The following is a 21,798-nucleotide window of genomic DNA, read 5'->3' as shown; positions in this document are numbered from 1 at the left end:
CAACTGCGGCATCCCTGACAGATTGTCATCAACCTTCTGTCTGGTTCAAAACCACAAGTGAAAAAGATGCCATCTCCTCCTGAAGATGACCCTTCCACAGCTGAATAGCTCATACCATTAGGAGGTTCCCCCTGATGCTTAGTCAAAATCAGATTCCCTGCTATCTTCCACCCATTTGGTCTGGTCTGGAGCAACAAGTTTGCTCCAACCTCTGCATGATGCTCCTCCAGGTAGGACAACTTGACCAAGTCTCCCCTTAAAACTTTTGCTCTCTAGATGAAAACCATGCACAGCTCTTTCAACCACTCCCCCTCGGACTTCCAGATACCGCAGCATCCTAGTCTCCTACTCTGGACACGTTCCCTTCTAACATGACTCTGTCTGCAGGACACACGACTCCACCAGGATTTTTGCCCAACAAAACTCTGAGGGAGCCAGTGCCAAGTCTCTCATGGTAGGGAAGGATTTGTTCATTAATTTTATTAAGACAGCAGTCTCGAGGCAGCGCACAAGATACAAAAATAGAATGCATCAATAGAGGCGAAATACAATGCAAAAGAAACACAGCTGGAAATCAGGCAGTGGGGCGCAAGCATGGGCAGTGTGTATGGAGGTCCTGAGCTGCCCAAATGACAGGGCATCCCTCTCGGCCTCGCTGATGTGGTCCAAAGGAAAGGCAAGCCATTTGTTTGGCACCAGCTTGGCTGCAGGGGTTGCCAGAAGGAGTACAAGGTACCATCCAACCGTCCTAGGGACTCCACTCCCGATTTTTGTAGGGTTTCTACTCCTTAGCCTTTTCTTCTCCCGAAGATATCCCTCAAGACAGAGGAGGTTTAGGATCAGAGTTTTCCTTCCTTCTCCAAGATGGGCTCCCTTCCCAGGAAGACAAGTCCCATCTGCCCCTCACTTCCCTCTACAGCAAGGTTTGTCAACCTGGTCCCTACCGCCCACTAGTGGGCGTTTCAAGATTCTAGGTGGGCGGTAGGGGGTTCTACGGCACAAGCTGAATCCTCCTTCCATCGGGCACTGGTGGGCGGTAAGGGAATTTTACCATCAAGAAAGATGCATTAGTGGGCAGTAGGTATACATAGGTTGACTACCCCTGCTCTACAGCACATGTAGAAACTGCCTTCTTGACAACTGGACCCACTATTGCTCAATCCGCCAGAGCTTGTCTTCACATGCAGGGGAAGTCCCCAACGTACCGAGGGTTTGACACCTATCAGCTACCCTCACCTGGTTTAGCTGGTCGGTCAAATCTATTTCCCATGATGTGGCCGATGTCACATGCTAACAGCTTCTAAGAGCCACAGGTGGAGGCTGAGTGCAGGGTGGGGACCAAAGGTGGACAAGGTACCCCTGAGAAGCACAACACGTCCCCCACCAGAGCTACTCCCCCTCCCCTAAAACCCCATACACCCTACCTTTTGATACTAACATTATACAATCACAGTCCTCATTAAGCCACTGCAAACCTGGCTGGGGCCCTCCACCACAGAGCAATGAATTAATGGTTAGTTCAGCCTTAATAGCCCCCCTGGAGCTATCTAAACAGCATATCCACACCCACACCCACACACTGGCAGCAAGGCCCTCAGGTCACGGATAAATGTTCTGGATTTGGCAGCCCAAAAACAGTTACAGCCAGGAAAGCATGTGACGCTAAACTGGTTTGTCAACAGACCTAAGGATTTTGATTTTAAAACAGATCAGCTACATCTTAACTAGTTGAGCAATTAAACTTGAATACATTTGCCTGTTATCAAAGCCTTCTTTATGACACGTGGAAGGAAGAGATGACTTAATGAACAAGACGCTACTTGTGCAGAGAAAAGGTCAGCTTTCGTATTTGCAGTTTCTTCTTTCCATTTTTTAAAAAGTAATAAACCAGAGCCAAAGCGAGAGTCAAAAATTACCGTATTTTTCCATGTATAAGACACCATGAACAATTGGAGGGACTCCAATTTAAGAAAATAGTGGGGAGACGGCCCCGTGTATAAGACGACCTACAGTTTTTCACATAATTTATAAGTAAAAAAATCTGGTCTTATACATGGAAAAGGATGGTAATTGTGTGTCCTTAATTCCAAGCCTCACAGATTCAAGTTTACCCTCTCTGTATACCAATTCCAGTTACAGGTGGGTAGCCGTGTTGGTCTGCCATAGTCGAAACAAAATAGGAAATTCTTTCCAGTAGCACCTTAGAGACCAACTGAGTTTGTTCTTGGTATGAGCTTTCGTGTGCATGGACACTTCTTCAGATACTGAAGAAGTGTGCATGCACACGAAAGCTCATACCAAGAACAAACTCAGTTGGTCTCTAAGGTGCTACTGGAAAGAATTTCCTATTTTGTATACCAATTAGTTAACTAACAGTGCAATTCTGTGCATATTAAACATTAAGCCCATCTGAGTTCAACTGGACTTACTCTCTGGTAAGTGTGGTCAGGATTGCAGCCTAATTAATGCTTTTAATTGAAGGATCTCAGAAGAGTTTGCCACTCTTCCCCACCCCAAATTTATACATGTTCTGACAAAACAAAAAAACTTTGATGAGAAGAGGAAGAGGAACACACAAACTGTACATGCAGCCTTAGGGCAGACAGGAAATGTGCCATCAGACTGATGTTGCTGAACTACAACTTCCATCAGGCCCGGCATGGAAGGTCAAGGGTCAGGAAAGATGGAAGCTGCAGGCAAATAACATCTGGAGGAGGACCACAAGTTTTCCATCCCTGGCCTGATGGGTCCATCATGCTATGTAGGAACTGGCCGCTGGGGCCTTAAAAACTTGATGGACATAAAAACTGACGCCCAAGATGGAAAATGAAGCACTGATTTTGTGTGTGCACGCTGCTGATTCTTGCAGAACCAGATCCTATTTCACTTAAGAGTCAAATCAACCAAGAGCAACACAACTTCCTCACAAGTAGGCAAACTCAAGGCTGCAGGCTTGGTGAGGAAAAGGGTTCAAAATGGGCTGCCACACTGAGAAGGAAGCTGTCAAAGTGGGAAAGACAAGGCTGAAGGGGCATATTTCATTCTCGCCTGCCCTCCCCGCAGGCAACAACAGACTAACTATCCACTACTGTTTGCAATGGTGGATGATGAGGATTAAGGGGAGGAGAAAAGCAGACCCCAGAGAAGGCCGGAAAAGGGAGGCAGGGAGGAGGGGGTGCCACAGAGGAATCCCCAGTGGGAAAGAAAGAAATGGGTCCACTTGGCAAGAACCCCGTGGAGGAAAGGGAAGAGAATCAGAGGCAGAAACAGAAAAAGCAGCTAAGCTAATCAATCAAATGGCGCGCAAGGAGGAGGGAGATGGGACACAAAAACGCTCTTTCTTTCCTGCCCTTAAAAACAACAAGATAAAAACCACAGAGATGAATTGGGGAAGAGGGAGGCATGCATGCAAAGTAGCACCAACCAAGGAGCGCTAAACAGAGGGGGTGGGCAGTTATTTCCTTATTGCACCCCACACAAAGGTGTGTGTGAATATAGATATATACGGGAAGGGAAAGGGCTGGGGAGAAAGAAATGCATGAAAAAATTATCAGACGGGGGGGGGGGGTGAAGAGGAGAAAGTCAGGGAGAAATGAAACAGTCACAGACCCAAATTACTCCCCCCTTTTTTTTTGGTGGAGAAGGGAGACACATGGGGAAGGAGGAGAAATACAGTAAACCAAAATCAAGGAAGAGGAAAAGGAAGCTGGGAGGAAGAGAGAGCAAAGGTAGTAAGAGCCCAAATGCACATAAAGGAGAACCAGGCACCAACCAATCAGCAGTGGAAGCAGATAAGAGGCTACGCCAAACTACAATATACACAAATATTACATGATATGGAAAGGAAGGCGATGGGGTGGGGTGAGACTTGAGAGGTGGAGAATTATCAGTCAAATCGAACAGCTGAAAGACAGGGGGGGCAGATAGGGAAAATTACAGTTCTCTGTCTTTTTTGACTCTCCTCCGAAAGCAGAGGGTGGGAGGCAGGAATGAGGAAATTACAGATACCCACATATATTCTCTTCTGAGCCCCATTAGCACACCCACACTCTAAAAAATTCAAGGGGGAGGGGAAAGGAAATAAAATAAAATTAGAAAGCAGCCAATCAATGGGGATGGGGGTAGTAGATAGAAGAGATGGAAAGAGGGGCGATGGTGTTTGTATCTCTATTTTCTCTTCTTCCCAAATATTTGATGGTGTTGGGGGGGGGTTGAAGAGGGGCAGGCGGAAAAGGAGCGATCCTATAATTGAGGGTAATGAACTCCTTCGGTGTAGGAAGCTGGCCCATCCACCTGGAAACAGCGGGAGATGTAGATGCAAAGAGGTGGAAGGGTGGAAGGAAGGAAGGAAGGAAGGAAGGAAGGAAGCCATTATTTCTATACCCCTCACACACAAAAAAGAGACGAAGGAGGATGAAGAGAGGCTTGCAGAGGAGCTGCCACAGCCAGTCCTGGAACTGAGGCAAATCAGCTCCCATTCAAGCTGGGGATGGACTAGAATAGGAGGAGGAAGGCGACCATTTATTTCACACAAAAGACAGGAGGAGGGAAATCAAATCTCTGTGAGATTCAGGGAGCTGCCTATCCCACTGGGGTTGGAGGAAACGGAAAGGGCGACGAATTATTACTATTTTTGTCTCCCACCACCCCTCCAAAAAAGAAAAAAAGGGGGGGGGGAAGGCGAGAAGATGTTGTAAGCGAAAAATAGCTTATCTCCTGAGTTTATGCCGATAAAATCCACAAACGTGAGGAGAGGCAAGCACGAAAGGAGAGAACTGAGGAACTCCCTGCGACAGGCCTGCCCTTCCCCCCCCTTTCAAAGGAGGAGGAGGAGGAGGGTCTTGCTCTTCCTCCTCCTCTTCTTCCTCGCTCTCCTCCCCACCCTCTCACTTCCCAACTCCTCCTCCCCGGGAGACCCACCTGCCGATCCTCCCCCGGGGAGACCATGGATCCCGCGCCGCCCGGGCTCGGCGGGCACCTTCGGCTTCTGAGGCGGCGGGTTTGTTTGGCGTCGGCGCCAGCTGAAGGGAGCCAAGATGGCGGGCAGAAAAGGGCGCCGCGCGCAGGCGCGGGAAGCACGCGCAGAAGGGAGGGGGGAGAAAGGAGGCCGGCGCCCGAGGCATTCTGGGGGGTGTAGTTTTTCGCTCGCTCTCCAGCCTTCGCTTCTTCGAACGCCGGCGGATTGGAAATCAACAAAGCGCTTCCGGCTCCCGAGCGCAGCTCTCTGGCTGAGGGGCGGCCGAGGAGGAGGGGTCCGGCAACCCTAGATTCGTGGAGGTGGAAGGGGACCCCCGAGGGGCATCTAGTCCAGCCCCTCTGCCAATGGGGGTCTCGGCCATTGCTAAACTCTTGGCCCCGGGACATTCTGCATGCCAAGCAGATGCTCTAGGTCTCCCCATATTTCACTAGCCTTTCAACGTTATGCTGTTAGCAACCGTGGAGATTGCACCTGCCTCTTTAGAAAGGAGAACACTCACCTGATCAATTTAATAAATCATCATCATCAAAATTTTGTTCGACCGTCAGTCAGAAAACAAGGATTTATCCATACAAAGTTTAAAACGACTAAGCATCTAAAGGAACATGACACTTAAGCCAACAATAAAAGTAGGTTATACATTTAGACCCATGTCAATGCTGTCAATTTTAACCTTATGGCACTTAAGGGCCAAAAAAAGGAATTTGGCCACCAAGGATGCTGTTGGTCCAGTAAAGTTATTCAGCAAAAACAAAACCTGTTTTTCTCTGTCTACAGGACTAGGTTGGGATAGCAGTGGAGCTATAAATTTTTGTCTAAGGTCTACATAAAATGGGCAGCTCAGAAGAATATGTTCAGTTGACTCAACCACTCCCAAGGCACAGGGACAAAATCTTTGGGCATATGGGACTCCCCTGTACTCGGACTCGGCTTTGCAAGGGTTAAAGGGAACTGAGCTGCCTTCCTAGAGAGGCCAGGAAGCAAGAGGGGGCCAGGTCCTCCAGAGCCAAGGCCCCTCCCTCCCCAGTCCTCTCCTGCAAGGGCTGCATGGCTGTCCCCCTCCTGGGATCTGGTGAGTCTCCTCTCTCTCTCTCTCCCCCCAGAGGGTGCAGTGGGGAGGCGGGGGGGGGGGGTCCCAGGGCTGCAGCAGGGGAGGATGCCAGCCTGGGGGGCCTGATCTGCTCATGCAGGGGGAGGAGAGGGTCATGCCAGGGAGGGGCGAGGTCTGCAACGCTCTCCTTCCTGGAGATCAGAGGATCCCAAACTCATTTTGCCTTTGAGGAAAAAAATGACTCCCACGAAATCTCCCTTCTTTAAACAAAGGAGTCCCTAGGACTTGAACTCAGCGCCATTGCACAACAGAGGGAACATGTGCAAAAGTTTTTCCAAAGCTGGACGAGGAGGTGGATTAGCCACCCCCCCCAAATAAAACCACGTGGAGGAAGGAAGGAAAGGGGGGGGAGAGAAAGGCCAGGAATAAAGAGAGGGATCCCAGCCCATATTCTGGCTGCTGCATTGCAGACCAGTTTCCCAGTCGTCTCCAAGGGCTGCTCCACACGGAGGCCACTGCAGCAATCCCCTCGCACCCAGAGCAGGGCATCCCAGGACCACATCCTCTCTGTCCCAAAGGGATTGTTGCTGGAAAACCAGCTGGAAATGGGTGCTGCTACTCACTGAGCCTCCAGGAATCTTGGCATCAATGGCTGTGTGTGTGTTAAGCTATCGAATAGAATAATAATTATTATAATTTTTTCACCTAAATTTCAAGGGAGATGTCTTTGGCCCCGCCCACATGGCCCTTAGGGGGTTGACCTGGCCCTCAGAGCAAAGAAAAAGGGATCCTAACCCAGGAGTCTGTCTTGAGGGCGGCAGAGAGTCCAAGTGCAAGAAAAGGGGGTGGGGGTGGGGAGCAACTCCTGAGGACCCCCGGGTGAGGACCCCCACTAGAGCCAAGCATCCATTTTTTCACAAGATACAAATGATTCCCTTGTCACTCGGTTATGACTTCATGCATTGACTGGAAGGCAGCAGAAACCAGGTTGACTAATCTCACAGAAATCCCTTCAGTTGCCTCCACATTTTGCATTGCTAGAAGTCTAGAGACTTATTTCTTCTCCTCTTCCTCCTCCTCCTTTTCAAAAAGATAGCTCATGGTCTGACATGCGGTGCAGTCCAGCCCTGGTTCCCAGCAAGACTCATCCATGCTTGCTCAGGGAACCATTTTGCCACCCTGTCTTACAAATTTTGTAGCAGAACAATGTGTTTGCTTTGTAGGATTTCCTGGAGCTTCTCATTCTGACAGACAGAACTCAGCAGAAGACTAAAGGGTTCCTTCCGATCTCTTAGAGGCTTCCTGAGAGCACAGATGGATGAGGGAGACTCAGCTGGCCCTGGAGCAGGAAGAGGCCATGCCAACCAAACTGGCAGCAGTGGGGGATTCTGGGAAAACCCAGTGCAGATGATCCTGGGTGAGGAGGACACCCTCCGCTCAGAGGTGCAGAGCCAGCAGTTGAGGCAGTTCTGCTGCCAGGAGGCCAAAGGACCCCGAGAGATTTGCAGTCGACTCTACCACTTTTGCCACCAGTGGCTGATGCCGGAAAGGCACACGAAAGCTGAGATGCTGGACCTGGTGATCTTGGAGCAGTTCCTGGCTGTCCTTCCCCCGGAGATGGAGAGCTGGGTGAGGGAATGTGGAGCGGAGACCAGTTCCCAGGCGGTGGCCCTGGCCGAAGGTTTCCTTCTGAGTCAGGCAGAGGAGAGAAAGCAGGAACAAAGAAAGCAGGTGAGAGAGACTTTCCTCTGGATACTGCCAAGGGGCTCCAAACAGGACAGAGAACATCCCATAATGGCCCATCCATTTTCTGGGAAAGCATCCATGGAATGAGTTCTCACACCCTTCAAGTCTGTCATTCTCTTTCTAATATTTCTCCCCATTCTCTGTTTCAAATCCTTGTTTCTTTTTCAGGGAAAGGATCATTTTGCAGAAATGGACCTGGATTCCTATGAGGCAGAAAGGCCTCTGTTGGACACCAGAGAGAGGCCACTGGGTAAGGAGAAAGGTGGGTTTTCTCCATTTGGTCTCATTCTGTTGGTTTTCCAACTCATCTGAGGGTTCTTTTCATCTTGTTTTGGGGGGAGACAGTTGGGAACAAGGGTCCAGAGGAGGGGAGATGTATTTCTCTACAACAAACATATGAATTGGGCACAAACGTCCAAATGCTCTCAGCAGGTAAGGCTTTCTCAAAGGCCCATCTGTAGTTAGAGATGCCCTGTTTCACCTGTGAGAGAAGCAGGCACTCCTGGTGTCCTGTTTACCTTTTTTCTCTTGCAGGTGACAGAATGATGCCAGCAAGACCTCCTGATCCGTTTTTTCATTGGGGCAGAAGGGAAGCAGTGGCTGTGGAACCAGATCAGGTCAGGGGAAGCTGCCTTGTGAGGACAGAGGCCAAGGGCTGGAGCAATGTCATGGACTGGTTGGGCACAGAGGAATGGTGGGAGGATACATCCAGGGAAACAAGAAGGAAAGATGACTCAGAGCCGAAGGAGTGGAGGTAGAAGAAGGATGGGTGGTCAGAGCGGGAAGAGTGAGAAGCCTGGGAAGAGGAAGTGTCAGAAGCTGAAGGGCTAACAGGGCTTGTCCAGAAATTTTGTATTTTGGAATAACATATACAGTCGTACCTCGGGTTACGTACGCTCCGGGTTGCGCACTTTTCGGGTTACGAACTCCGCTAACCCGGAAGCACAGCCTGATGTGCGCGCGATTTGCGCATGTGCAGAGTGTTTTTTGTGGGGTTTTGGGTCTGCACATGTGCAGAACGAATTGTTCGGGTTACGTCCTTTTCGGGTTATGTACTGTAACCCGGAACGGATTAAGTACGTAACCCGGGGAACCACTGTACGAAGAACTTAAGAAATGTACATTAAAAAAAAAACCCAGAAATATTCTTATTAAGCATCGTGCCAGCAGAGATAAGAAAATCAAAAAGGGTATTACTCATGTATGGGATAACAGCAGCCAGGGTATTGATAGCCAGAAATTAGAAAAACAAAATGTTACCTAATATAGCAGATTGGCAGACCTTAATGGTGGAGTATTTACAACTAGCGAAGACTACTGGAAGGGTAAGAGGACAAACAAAACAAACAGTCCATAAAGAATGGAGATGTTTTAAGGAATACTTGGTGAACAAGGGTGTAGGGAGATTTCTCATGGCAGAACTGGACTGAACTGGGTACAAGATGATTTTTTTAAAAAACGAAAGAGATAAAAAGAAAATAACTAAGAAAAGTATAACTGCGACATAATACGTTTAATGTGTAAAATACAGTGAGATTAATTGGAAGTCATTTTTAATATTGATTGTGTTTCAAGCTTTGGAAAAAGTTTAATATATGTGATGTTTTTTCCTTTTCCTTTTTTCTTTTGTAATACATTTTTGTAATCTTTTTTGTTTCATGCTATTTTGTTAAGATGATGAATGTATTTTATTTTTTTTAAAAAAAATAAAGATTATTTAAAAAAATAAAAAAAGGATAAGGAGGAGCCTCCGGTAGCTCCCTCTCCTTTTGCCAGAAACCACCCTCCCTGCTTGTCTCTCAGAGCCAGGAGACACCCCTGCATTGCAGGAATCTCTGCTAGATCATCCAAGACAGATGGCCATCCAAAATAGGCTTACAGTGGTACCTCGCTAGACGAAAATAATTTGTTCTGCGAGTGTCTTCGTAGAGCGATTTTTTTCGTCTTGCGAAGCACCAATGCAAAACGCTAGTTTTCGCTAAAAAAAAAAATTCGTCTTGCGAGGCAGCCCCAGTGACTTTTTCGTCTTGCAGGGCAGCCTTCTGCTAGCGAATGCCATTCGTCTAGCGAGTTTTTCGTCTAGCAAGGCATTCGTCTAGCGGGGCACCACTGTATTTTATTTCTAGATTCATCAGTGAATTCTAAAATTGGTTTCTAAGCAGTGCACAAATGAGAATAATAGTGGCCTGGATTCACCTAACCAGCCCCGTCTGCTGCAAAATGCGGCCTGCCCCCCATTCCTTCCCCTCTCCATGCCTCCATGAACGCCTTGAATTTGGCTCTAGGGCATTGGGGGGAACCTTCCCAGAGCAGCTCACGAGGAGAGGAGAAAGTGGATCCTTCCATCAGGCAAACTGGAATGCTTGCATAGGCAGAATGACTTGAAAAACACAAGATGGAGTACCACCTATTTGCACAGAGATGAATACCCATAATTAAAAGGCAGAATAAAATAAGCATCCAGAATTAAAATCATAGAATCATAGAGTTGGAAGAGACCACAAGGGCCATCCAGTCCAACCCCCTGCCAAGCAGGAAACTCAATCCTATTGAAACAATAACGCAATTTATAGGAAGGAAACAAGAGAGCATTGTGTAGCAGATCATATTGATGCTATCTCAGAGGAGGACATTTGCCTTTTTCTTTTAGGGTCCAGTGTGCTTTGAAGATGTCGCTGTTCGTTTCACGGACAAGGAGTGGGCCTTGCTGGATCCTGACCAGAGAGCTCTGCATAAGGACGTCATGGAGGAGAATTGTGGGATCGTGGCCTCTCTTGGTAAGGCTCCCTGTGGGGTTGTCATATCTGCCTGGAAATTAAAAAAAAACCTCTATATGACCAACCTCATATATTTTCACAGAGCTCAACAGCGCCCCCTATAACACCTGGGAACCTAACACCCCCACAATAAACAGTAAATTACAGTTTTTTCTTTGAACAAGATACTCGAAGGCCCCCAGGGGTGTGAACATGGTCGTCTTCCATTTGTCCCCCTCCCGGACCCTAATTAGGTTGTACACCCCTCTCAAGTCCAGTTTCGTAAAAAAAATTCCCCTTGCGCACCCTTGCTAACAGATCGTCGATGCAGGGCAAGGAATTGACAATTCTGAAGTCCACCACCAAGCGGGGTGCTGTTTCGTGTTCTTTTTGTCAACAAAGAACACCGGGCTGCCCCCCACAGCCTTAAGACTCTCGTATGAACCCTCTCTGCAGATTCTTGACAATGAACTCCTTCAAATCTTGCATCTCTTGATTTGACATGGAGTACAACTTCCCTGCCAGCAACTTGGCCTCCGGCACCAAATTGATCTGACAGTCGTAAGGCCTGTGCAGAGGCAAGTGATCGGCCTCCCTTTCGCTGAAAACTTCCGCGAAATCAGCGTACTCTGCCAGTATGCTGCCCCCTTCCCACAAGTTGGCCACCGCAGCAGTTGCACTCCGTCACTTGTCTCTTCCTACGCTCAAACAGTGCTCCATGCAGTGAGCAGAGCTGAAGGTGAGCAACCGTTGATGCCAGGCGACCACTGGATCAACCAACTAATTCCCAAGATGATGGGGGTCCAGCCAGCGTAGTCACATCAAAAGCTATCGTCTCAGAATGTCCCAACACAGTCATGCGCATGGGGGGAGTTTGATGCGTGATCTCCCCTCCCAGCAGCTTGCAACCATCGATGGTGGTAACCTGCAGAGGAAAGTCCAAAGGAAGCAAATGCAATTGATGCTCTAAAGCAAAGTCCCTACTGAAAAGGTTTGCGCTGGCGCCTGAGTCCAATAGCGCCTGCACCTCCACTGGATATCCATTGGGAAGCTCCAGCACAACCCTAATGACTATCCCAGCTTTGGGAGCCTCTGGTTGGGGCACCTCTACTTCTGCTCCGCCTGACTGCTTGCCCCCTTTTTCTGCAGCCAGGTTCCTTCGTTTCCCTGCATTTTGCTTTCTTCAGCCACCTCTTGCACTGCTGTGCCTGTCATTCCCTGCCAACCTCTGCGTTGGGGACAAACCTTGGCAAAATGGCCCGCCTGATTGCATAGGAAACATTTCCTGGCTGTCTTCCAGACCTTCCCCTCCACTTTCTTGGGAGCCGCGACATTTGAAACGTCCCCTGCGCACACTCCATCAATTTCCATTGGTTCGGGGGGAGGAAGTCCAGGCGTCATGCCAGAAGACTTCACTGGAATGCGGTTGCCTTGGAAATGCTCCCCTCTGAACTCTCTCCTTTCCAAAATGCGCGCCTCCTGACAAACGCCTATCGCTAGTGCAGATTTCGTCAATTCGTCCATCAGCCTCTGCCTCGGACCATGCAAGAGTTCATCTTTCATTTCTGAATTCAAACCGTTCTTAAACAGAGCCTGCACGGGTTCAGACAGCAGATCCCAACCTAGCTTGTGAATAAACATCGCGAATCGGGACCAATACGAGCGGATGGTCAGAGAGACCTGTTTGAGGTTCAGCAGCTCCAGCTGCTTCACATCCCCCTGCACTTCATTCGTAAACATCGCATCCATCGCTTCAAAAAACTTCACTAGGTCCTTGAGTGCATCGTTTCCCGCTGCAATTAACAGACGAACCCATTCCCTGGCTCCCACCTCCAGATGGGATACAACAAAGACTCTCCTGGTCATTGGCAAACTTGTTTTTTTTTTGCAAGTCCAAAGTGTATTTTATCTCAGTTTTGAACCCCAGGTATTCTTGAGGGTTCCTGCCAAATTTGCTCACCCGCGTTGGCAGCCTCCCGATGCGCACCGTTCTAGCCTCTTGGTCTATCATCCTGCGCTCTTCCAACCTCGCGAGCCTCGCAGCGTATGCCTCAAGGTCCTCAGCCCTTCTGGCTAGAGCAGCCAGCTCCTGCGATGCTCCCTGCCGCTTATTGCCACCCACTGGCTCCCCGCCGGAGGCTTCCTGCTCCGAACCTGGTTTGCTCATAGTGGCATTTCCCTGGACGTTGGGAGCCTCCTCACGAGCAACTGCAGTGATTCCCGGATTGCTGTAAGGTCCTTGATTAGTTGCTCATGAGTAAACCGTCAGGATTCCACTGTTTCTTTTAAAGCTTTTATTGTGCAAACTATTTCCAGTGCAGAGCAGAAAAGTTCATGTCTGTATCAAATGGTGTCAGAATCCGGGAATGGTCCCTTCCGGTTCTGACCCCAACAAAAGAGCTTAGGGATACGAAAACCCCGCCTCCCATCCTTTTGTTTCACCCCACCATGCCTTTGAGGCAATTGAAGTTGAGCACCCCCTGTATCGCCCGCAGAACTGTGAGCGTTGGATCTCGTGCATCCCCAGAGCCTCGACTCCTTTCCCCCTGAGAGACCTCCCCCTCCTCGCTGGATGCCTCACCACTCCTCCCGCTGCTAGAGGAGGTACTGCTGGCAAGGTGGGACTGGGACTCTCTGTAACATCCTGCACCACTCTGCGCTGAGTCGGGGACAGTTTCCTGACACAACTACTATATATCAAACAAAGCAACATTCAACAACTCATCAGAATGTAATAAATATGTTGGTTAATGACAAACAACACAGGTAATGAACACACACCCATCTCCCTTTAGTTCTTCTCCATTTGTTCCTGAAGCTCTAATCCCTTTTTGTTTCCCTTGCAGATTGTGATGAATTGGAAATTGAGAACAAGGGTGACAACATTAAAATTCCCAGAGAGGAGAAGCCGTGTAAAAATTTGGAGTGTGGAGGAAGCTACAGTCAGAGCTCCCATTCCACTTCCCATCAACAAAATCTCATTGGAAAGAAACTCTATCAGTGCATGGAATGTGGAAAGAGCTTCAGTAAGAACAGTTTCACTTCCCATCAAAAAATTCATACAGGGGAGAAACCCTATCAGTGCTTCGAATGTGGAAAGAGCTTCAGTCAGAGCTCCCATCTTACTTCCCATCAAAGATTTCATAGAGGGGAGAAACCATATCAGTGTGTGGAATGTGGAAAGAGCTTCAGTAGGAAGGATAGTCTCACTTCCCATCAAAGAATTCATACAGGGGAGAAACCCTATCAGTGTGTGGAATGTGGAAAGAGCTTTAGGAAGAAGAACAATCTTACTTCCCATCAAAGAATTCACACAGGGGAGAAACCCTATCAATGTGTGGAATGTGGAAAGAGCTTCTGTCAGAGCTACTCTCTCACTTCCCATCAAAGAATTCATACAGGGGAGAAACCCTTTCAGTGTGTGGAATGTGGAAAGAGTTTCACTGATAGCTCCAAACTCACTTCCCATCAAAGAATTCATACAGGGGAGAAACCCTACCAATGCTTCGAATGTGGAAAGAGCTTCAGTCAGAATGCCCATCTCACTTCCCATCAAAGAATTCATACAGGGGAGAAACCCTTTCAGTGCGTGGAATGTGGAAAGAGCTTCAGTCAGAGTGCCAATCTCACTTCCCATAAAAGAATCCATACAGGGAAGAAACCCTATCAGTGCTTCGAATGCGGAAAGAGCTTCAGTCAGAGCACCAATCTCACTTCCCATCAAAGAATTCATAGAGGGGAGAAACCATATCAGTGTGTGGAATGTGGGAAGAGCTTCAGTCAGAGTTCCAATCTCACTTCCCATCAAAGAATTCATACAGGGGAGGGGACTTTCGGTAGAGCGCCATTCTGCCCAGTCGGGAGAATTCTCTGTCCGAGATTCTCCGGCGCTGTCAAGGCAGGGGGAGCCGTAACCGCACTACGATCCCCCAGCAAAACTCCAGGTAGAGTGACCGGGAGACGTGGGGATCCGGTGGGTGCCCATTGCGCCTCCTCTACTCTCCAGTAAGCCCTAGTAAGGGCTGCTGGAGCGAGCGGAGTTGAATGCGCGGGCGCTGTGGATCGAGCTCTAGCCTGGCTGTGCGAAGCTGCGACTGCTGGCAATAAAGAGCGCTTCATTTCTTCTTGCAATTTGGACTGTCAATTTGACTTCGTGAGTACTTTTAATTCAAAATTTAGAAGAATTAGAACACGGAGGGGATTTAAACAGGAGGTCCACCCCCCCCCCCGAATGTGGCAGAGCCAAGGTAAAGGAAGTTACACTGCAGCTGAAAAAGATTGCTTTTAACTTGCTAAATTTTCAAGTTTGAAACAAAGACCCCCCCCCAGAAGGTCAGAGACGAAGGGGGGGAATTTTTGGACAAATACCCTGTGGATTATAACTGGTTAGGAGTGTTAAAAAGCCCCGCACTCCCTCAGGATACGGAGACCGGTTCAGACAGCGGGCAGACATTGTGGCATCACAATAGACTAAATACTTGTTACTTTCGCTTCCGACATGGCTTCTTTGAAGCCCTGCAAAGCCTGACTTTGTAACTGTAAGGAGACTTTGGCAGGCAACATAGTACCTCTTCGCAAAAGGCTTGTTTGCCACCCACTTTGGACTTTAAACTGAACTTCTACATTGCCTGCGAAGATTGAGAACTGTCATTTGTCAGGAAAAACAAAATCGAAAATTCTTTCTAGTAGCACCTTAGAGACCAACTGAGTTAGTTGCTGGTATGAGCTTTCGTGTGCATGCACACTTCTTCAGATACACTGAAACAGAAGTCACCAGATCCTTAAATATAGTGGGGGAGTGGGGAGGGGTATTACTCAGAAGGGTGGTGGGAATGGGTGATAGGCTGATAAGTGTGGAAAGTGTCAGGAAGTGTGGATAAGTGTCAGGAAGTTCCTCCTAATGTTTAGCTGGTATCTTCTATCTTGTAGTTTGAATCCATTGCTCTGTGTCTGCTTCTCTGGAGCAGCAGAAAACAACCTTTCACCCTCCTCTATATGACATCCTTTTATATATTTGAACATGGCCCTTAACCTTCTCTTCTCCAGGCTAAACATACCCAGCTCCCTAAGCTGTTCCTCATAAGGCATTGTTTCCAGGCCTTGGACCATTTTGGTTGCCCTCTTCTGGACACGTTCCAGCTTGTCAGTATCCTTCTTGAACTGTGGTGCCCAGAACTGGACACAGTATTCCAGGTGAGGTCTGACCAGAGCAGAAGACAGTGGTACTATTACTTCCCTGATCTAGATGCTATACTCCTATTGATGCAGGCCAGAATTGCATTGGCTTTTTAAACTGCTGCATCACACTGTTGGCTCATGTCAAGTTTGGGGTCTACCAAGACTCCTAGATCCTTTTCACATGTACTGCTCTCAAGCCAGGTGTCACCCATCCTTTATTTGTGCCTTTCAATTTTTATTTTTACCCAAGTGTAGTACTTTACATTTCTCCCTGTTAAAATTCATCTTGTTTACTTTGGCCCAGTTCTCTAGTCTGTTAAGGTCATTTTGAAGTGTGATCCTGTCCTCTGGGGTATTAGCCACCCCTCCCAATTTGGTGTCATCTGCAAACTTGATCAGGATGCCCTCGAGCCCATCATCCAAGTCATTGATGAAGATGTTGAATAAGACTGGGCCCAAAACAGAATCCTGTGGCACCCCACTAGTCACTTCTCTCCAGGATGAAGAGGAGCCATTCATGAGCACCCTTTGGGTTCGGTCAGTCAGCCCGTTACAAATCCACTGAGTTGGACACGACTAAACAACAACAACAACAACAACAGTATTTCCACTGCCCAGCTTCAGCAAAGTTTTTTTTTAAAGGCACCTAAGGCATCTGCTGGGCAACAGAATGGGGAAAGCTATTTTATCAGATTTGCTGTCCACACTGGGTGCAGCCAGGGGCTTCTTCCTGATAATGCTAGGCTCCCCCCCCCCATGATTATGTTCCAGATGTGCTCCTTTCTCCCTCTCCCAGTCCAAAGTACTGACATCAGGCACAACTGACCAGACATTAGCCATGGAAGCCACAGATTAGAGAGCAGTGCACAATACTCATTTAAAGCAATAGGGGGAAAGCCCATATCACTGACAGCTTCTCGTTGTTGGGCTTGACTCAGGCCAATTTTTTCCCCACGGAAATTTCCAGATCGGGGTTCCCTGCAAATGCTGCAGGGACCTCGGCACTAATGGAGCCTGGAGCAAAAAGCAATACAATAAGGAAGCGCCTGTCAGAATCCTGGAGCTCAGCGACTTCTCATTCCTGCCACGGGGCGAGTCTTTGGTTCACGACTGTCATCAAGCCGTCAGGCAAACCTGTTTTCCTTTCTTAGAAAAACAGTGAAGGATCCGTTCACCCCCCCAGTCACCCCGTTTTTTCTCTGTATGCATTGCTCCCAACAGCATGTTGAAATTATCTGCAATTTTCCAATTGGATTGCGTGAACAGGGAAGAAAAGAAAACTTCTAACTTAGCTACAGCACAAGGAGAGAATGCTGTTCCTCTTCCCTGGTTTAAATTCAGCCCTCATTTAGCCTCTTAATGGTAATAATAATAATAATAATAATAATAATAATAATAATAATAATAATTTATTATTTGTACACCGCCCATCTGGCTGGGTTTCCCCTGCCACTCTGGGCGGCTTCCAACAAAGATTAAAAATACATTAAAACGTCAAACATTAAAAAACTTCCCTAAACAGGGCTGCCTGTTTATCTCTTTGACAACTGAAGGGAGGGCGTTCCACAGGGCAGGCGCCACCACCGAGAAGGCCCTCTGCCTGGTTGCCTGTAGCTGCACTTCTCGCAGGGAGGGAACCACCAGAAGGCCCTTGGAGCTGGACCTCAGTGTCCGGACAGAATGATGGGGGTGGAGACGCTCCTTCAGGTATACAGGACCAAGGCCGTTTAGGGCTTTAAAGGTCAACACCAACACTTTGAATTGTGCTCGGAAATGTAATGGGAGCCAATGTAGATCATTCAGGACCAGAAATACCACCAGTGTTGCAATATCAGCTTTTTGTATGTGTGCCCTGGGTGATTGTTGGGAAGTTGTGCTTGTGCAGATGTCTGTATTCTCCAGGGACAGTCCTGGATTTACAGAAGCTGTCCCAGTTTCTGATTTGATTCTGGAATGTCCCGCTTTTCCTTAGGGCATCCCTTTAGAAGACATCTGTTTGCAAAAGAGAGGCAGGACAGATTTACCAATTTATTCTTTCCTCCCGCCAAAAAATAATCAGGTGAACTTGACAAAAAAAAAACAACATGACTCAACCTTGAGCTGAAAACAGGATGCAGCTGTTAAACGATGAATTTGAAGCACCTTATTTCCCCCAAAGATTCCTGGGAACTGTGGCTTGTTAAGTGTGCTGGGAATTGTAGCTCAATTAGGGGATAAACTACAGTTCCCAGGATCCTTTGTTGGAAAACAAGGTGCTTTAAATGTACGGCATATGCTCTCTGGCATAAGCTTAGTCCATGGGTCGGCAAACTAAGGGCTGCGGGCTGGATCAGGCCCAATTGCCTTCTAGATCCGGCTTGCGGACGGTCCAGGAATCCAGGCAGCCGGCACAGCGCGTGTGTGCGATGGGTTTTTGCGACTCAGCCAGGCTTGGTGGTCAAAAGTGAGGCGGGCGGCTGCTCGTGGCAAGCCCCTTCTCCGTCCGTCGCATGTGCGCAGCAATCTTTTCTTCCGGGGTGGGGGAAGAGGAAAAAGAAGCCACAGTTCGGATTTCCACCAGGAGGGGAAATCCATCTCCCCGCTCCACCTTTGCACGGCCGCTGCCACAACTGGGAAACAACAGGCGAGGAGCTTGGAGGGTTCTGCGCGAGAGTTGTGGGGAGGCCAGGAGAGGGACGGCTCCAGAGGTATTCCTCTCCCCCCCTCCCCGCACACACCCCTTCTCACCATTTGGACATGCACATTGCACACTATGTACCCCATGGGGAACCTTTCCTAAAAATGGTCAACAGCTTTGGGGGTCCCCTCACCTAAAAAAGGGGCGCCGGAGGGATCTTCGCACCACGGCGCCGGATATGCTTAAGACAGCCCTGGGGGCCGACCTGACTTAGCGCGGGCAACAGCTTTTTCCTTCACCCACGCATGCGCAATGCTCTCCAAGGCACCCACGCAAGCGCAATGCTCTCAACCCACCCCCCACCCCGCTTTACAATATATAAATAATAACTGTCAACACGTAAAACGCAAAGGAAGCAGCGTGGGTGTATGGGGTGTCATGAAACTTCCCGGGGGGGGGGGCAAGTTGTTAGACTGACCCCCAGGCAGGAACGAAGCCTCTGTGCCTTCCTAGCTACTCGAGTCCAGGGGCACATCAGTAATATGTGATTGTTCCCAGCTTGAAAACAACACACACAAGCCAGTGAAGGCTAAAACCTACTTTATTGTAGATAAAGTGCAGAATATGTCTCTGCGTAGCCAGCTCAGATATTCAGAGCTGTGCATAATACGTCTAGCATCTCTCAAGCCAGAACAGAAAGTAAAGAATACAACAGTACATTACAATAACATCACATGTGTGGGAAGGCTGGTATGACCAGTGGTTTTCCCACAGTATGAAACACATGACTCATAGTCAAGCTGACCTCGCTGCTGCAGCGTTCGCAGCTCGGCATGTAATAATATCACAACATCGGGGACCCCCCAAAAAAATCACATCTAGGCAACGTTGGGGTTCCCAGAAGGGCTTTTGCCGAAAATGCGGGTCATAATCATGGCAACATATAGTCCGGCCCCCCACAAGGTCTGATGGACAGTGGACCGGCCCCCTGCTGAAAACGTTTGCTGACCCCTGGTTTAGCCCTCTGTGGTTACTGATTCCGGTGCTGAATAGTCATATATTGCTTGTGAATAGATGCGTGTGTCAGAGAGAGAAAATGAACAGAGAGAAATTAAGTTATATACACGTACAAATTTATGCCGTTCTTATTTCTTTATGTCTGCAGGAGAAATTCAGGAATGAAAATTCTCTACTTGTGGCCACAGATCTATCACTATATCACCTATACCGTATGTGGCTCCGTCGGCACGCATGACCATTTTAAAATTAACCCACACAACAAGGAGCTCTAGCAGAATTCCTACTCCCCTGCCCCAGAGGAAAAAAAATAGAAACCAATAATGTTCCTTGGACTGTGCCACGATGCAGCTCTGAGCCTCCCAACACACTAAAAACATAAAATTAAATTTGAGTGTACATCTGGAAAGCTCTTTAGAAAAAACATACAGCAAATGCATATTTGAATGCTGATGGTTTCAAAGACAGAGACATACTAATATTAACAGTATACACGTAGAGGGATTTTTTTTTGAAATGTAAAGGGGGATTTTCTCAGTTAATATAAAGCACACATATACTTAAAAACTCATTACCAAACAGGAAAAAAATCTTTTTAATGGATCAGCTCTGGATATTTTATTATACAAGAGCCATTTCCAGGACACTTGGGGTGAGTGAGTGTGAATGTCTGGAAGCTTTATCACAAAGGAGTTTTTTGTTGTTGTTTTTTAAAGTTGGGTTTTGCCTTGGTCTCTTTGCTAAAACAATGGGTTGGAGCCTGCAATGGAACAAATCCTTAAAAAAAATAAAAATGAAATAAATCAAGGCTGGCTGGGTGTAATGGGAATAAATAAATATGAGGCAATAACCTCCAGAGCAGATTTCTGAAGGAGTTCAGCTCACCACACACTCTCAGTAATCAAACTGCCTTCCATCAGGAAAAGCAGGACTGCTATGACTTCCTCAAATTAGCCTAAGTATTCAGTGGATTATTATTATAATACATTTATTTATATGCCTTTTTCCCTGTCCAAGGACAAGGTGGGGCTTACAGATAAGATCATAACCAATCCCCTTTCTTACCATCCTCTAAAAAAAAAAATCAATCAATAAAAATCAATAATTATTTATTAAATTTGTATACCACCCTATTATATCAGCAGAATATGAAAAACATTATCAAAATGAAAACACAAAATCAATATCCCTTCCTCTCTCACTTCCCAGTGTAGATGTTGGTGTTCTCAGCCCCCTAAGTGTCCAGGATGAGCTTGCTGCGTCCCAAACTTCTTCTTAATTAAATTTCTATACTTCCTTTCATCCAAGGACCACAAGGCAGTTTACAAAATAAAAATATTGGTGAGAGCCTGTTGCGCTTTTGCACATTTTATCGCTCCTCTGCAATGTGGTAGTAGGATGTACGAAGCAAGGCACTGCAAAAGTCCATCACCTTTCTGCTGTCTTCGATCTCGTCTTACTATTGTGTTATTCCTCCCGCTCCGATCATTCATGTCTGGTTTGCCTTTAAAAATCACGGTATTTTCTAGCTCTCCCCCTTTTTCGCCGAACCCTCTCCTTGCGCTTGCGCAAAACCTTCCCGCTTCAGGCTCCTCCAAGGCGCAGGCGCATTTGAATGTCCCGCGACAGAAGAGGGGGTTGGACTCCTTCTATTTGCATAGAAGAAAGCGCGCAGGCGCAGGAGCTCTGCATCCGGGTATCCCGCGGGAGACCTGAGTCCGCACACTTCAAGAGAGACAGACGGAAAGCTCCACAGGCAAAGGGCACCAGGGGTTATGGGAATCATGAGATAATTCCGATTGCTAGTAAACAACGCAAGTGGCTGTACCATATCCTGTCTGCAGTGCTTGCTTTCCTCTTCCCTCCCCGTTCGTTTTTCCTTTTATGCGGTGTTTCTTAGGTTCCTTCACATCTGGTCTCCCTTTTCGTTTCCTTTAAAGATAAAATAAAATCATCGAGTTATGCAGAGCTAAAGAAATATAACTGTGTGGTGGGCATAAAACCTTTATGGTCCAAGGGTTTCAAGGTGGGTGTACATGGTTCTCCTAACCATTTCATACCCACAACAACCCTATGAGGTAGGCTAGGCTGGAGCAAGCTCATTCAGTGAGCACACAAAATCCATTTTTTGAAAAAATAAAACCAACCAATCAAACGCCGGCAGAATTGAAACCATACGCGTTATATATTTATTCGTAATTATTATTCAGCGCCCCTCACATGGCGGCGCTCCGAAAGGAATCCGGAAGTCTGGTTCGCCTTAACCTCTGAAAAGGGCGACTACGAGCGGGGCAGGGGAGGCGTGGCTTGTGTGGAGAAAGGGTAAGTTCTTTCGAGCGCAGTATGGTTTTCGTTGTGCGCACGCGCGAGCGCCTCACCGCACCTGCGCGGCAGCCTCGATGGTGGTTGGTTCCCCGGAGGGGGCGGCGCGGTGCATGGTGGGAAGGAGGCGGGC

General features: G+C 47.9%; 3 protein-coding genes across 9 annotated transcripts in view; 2 read left to right on the top strand and 1 right to left on the bottom strand.

Moving 5' to 3' along the window:
• EMSY (EMSY transcriptional repressor, BRCA2 interacting) overlaps window positions 1-5,047 on the bottom strand; it is a 44,090-nt gene extending 39,043 nt beyond the window's left edge. For 4 of the 7 annotated variants that reach the window (XM_033145989.1, XM_033145988.1, XM_033145990.1 and 1 more), the window contains exon 1: window positions 4,921-5,046. The gene's annotated coding sequence lies outside the window, so the exon portion shown is untranslated. Of the gene's footprint in view, window positions 1-4,920 lie in introns of all 7 variants that reach the window. The other 3 variants (XR_004426409.1, XM_033145986.1, XM_033145987.1) reach the window with 1 other exon arrangement.
• A 3,273-nt stretch (window positions 5,048-8,320) lies between these two features.
• On the top strand, window positions 8,321-13,484 carry LOC117045050 (putative KRAB domain-containing protein ZNF788; the record flags this gene model as incomplete). Its single annotated transcript, XM_033145836.1, has 3 exons — window positions 8,321-8,392; window positions 10,426-10,552; window positions 13,378-13,484. Coding segments are annotated over exons 1-3 (306 nt in total), but the record flags the coding sequence as incomplete, so codon positions are not given.
• A 21-nt stretch (window positions 13,485-13,505) lies between these two features.
• LOC117045049 (zinc finger protein 501-like) lies at window positions 13,506-14,540 on the top strand (the record flags this gene model as incomplete). The annotated part of the gene is made up of 1 exon (XM_033145835.1): window positions 13,506-14,540. A coding segment is annotated over one exon (1,035 nt), but the record flags the coding sequence as incomplete, so codon positions are not given.
• Between the last annotated feature and the right edge of the window lie 7,258 nt (window positions 14,541-21,798).

This window comes from Lacerta agilis, chromosome 4 (genome assembly GCF_009819535.1).
Source record: "Lacerta agilis isolate rLacAgi1 chromosome 4, rLacAgi1.pri, whole genome shotgun sequence".
Taxonomy (NCBI): domain Eukaryota; kingdom Metazoa; phylum Chordata; class Lepidosauria; order Squamata; family Lacertidae; genus Lacerta; species Lacerta agilis.
This window is presented reverse-complemented; position numbering and strand designations above follow the sequence as displayed.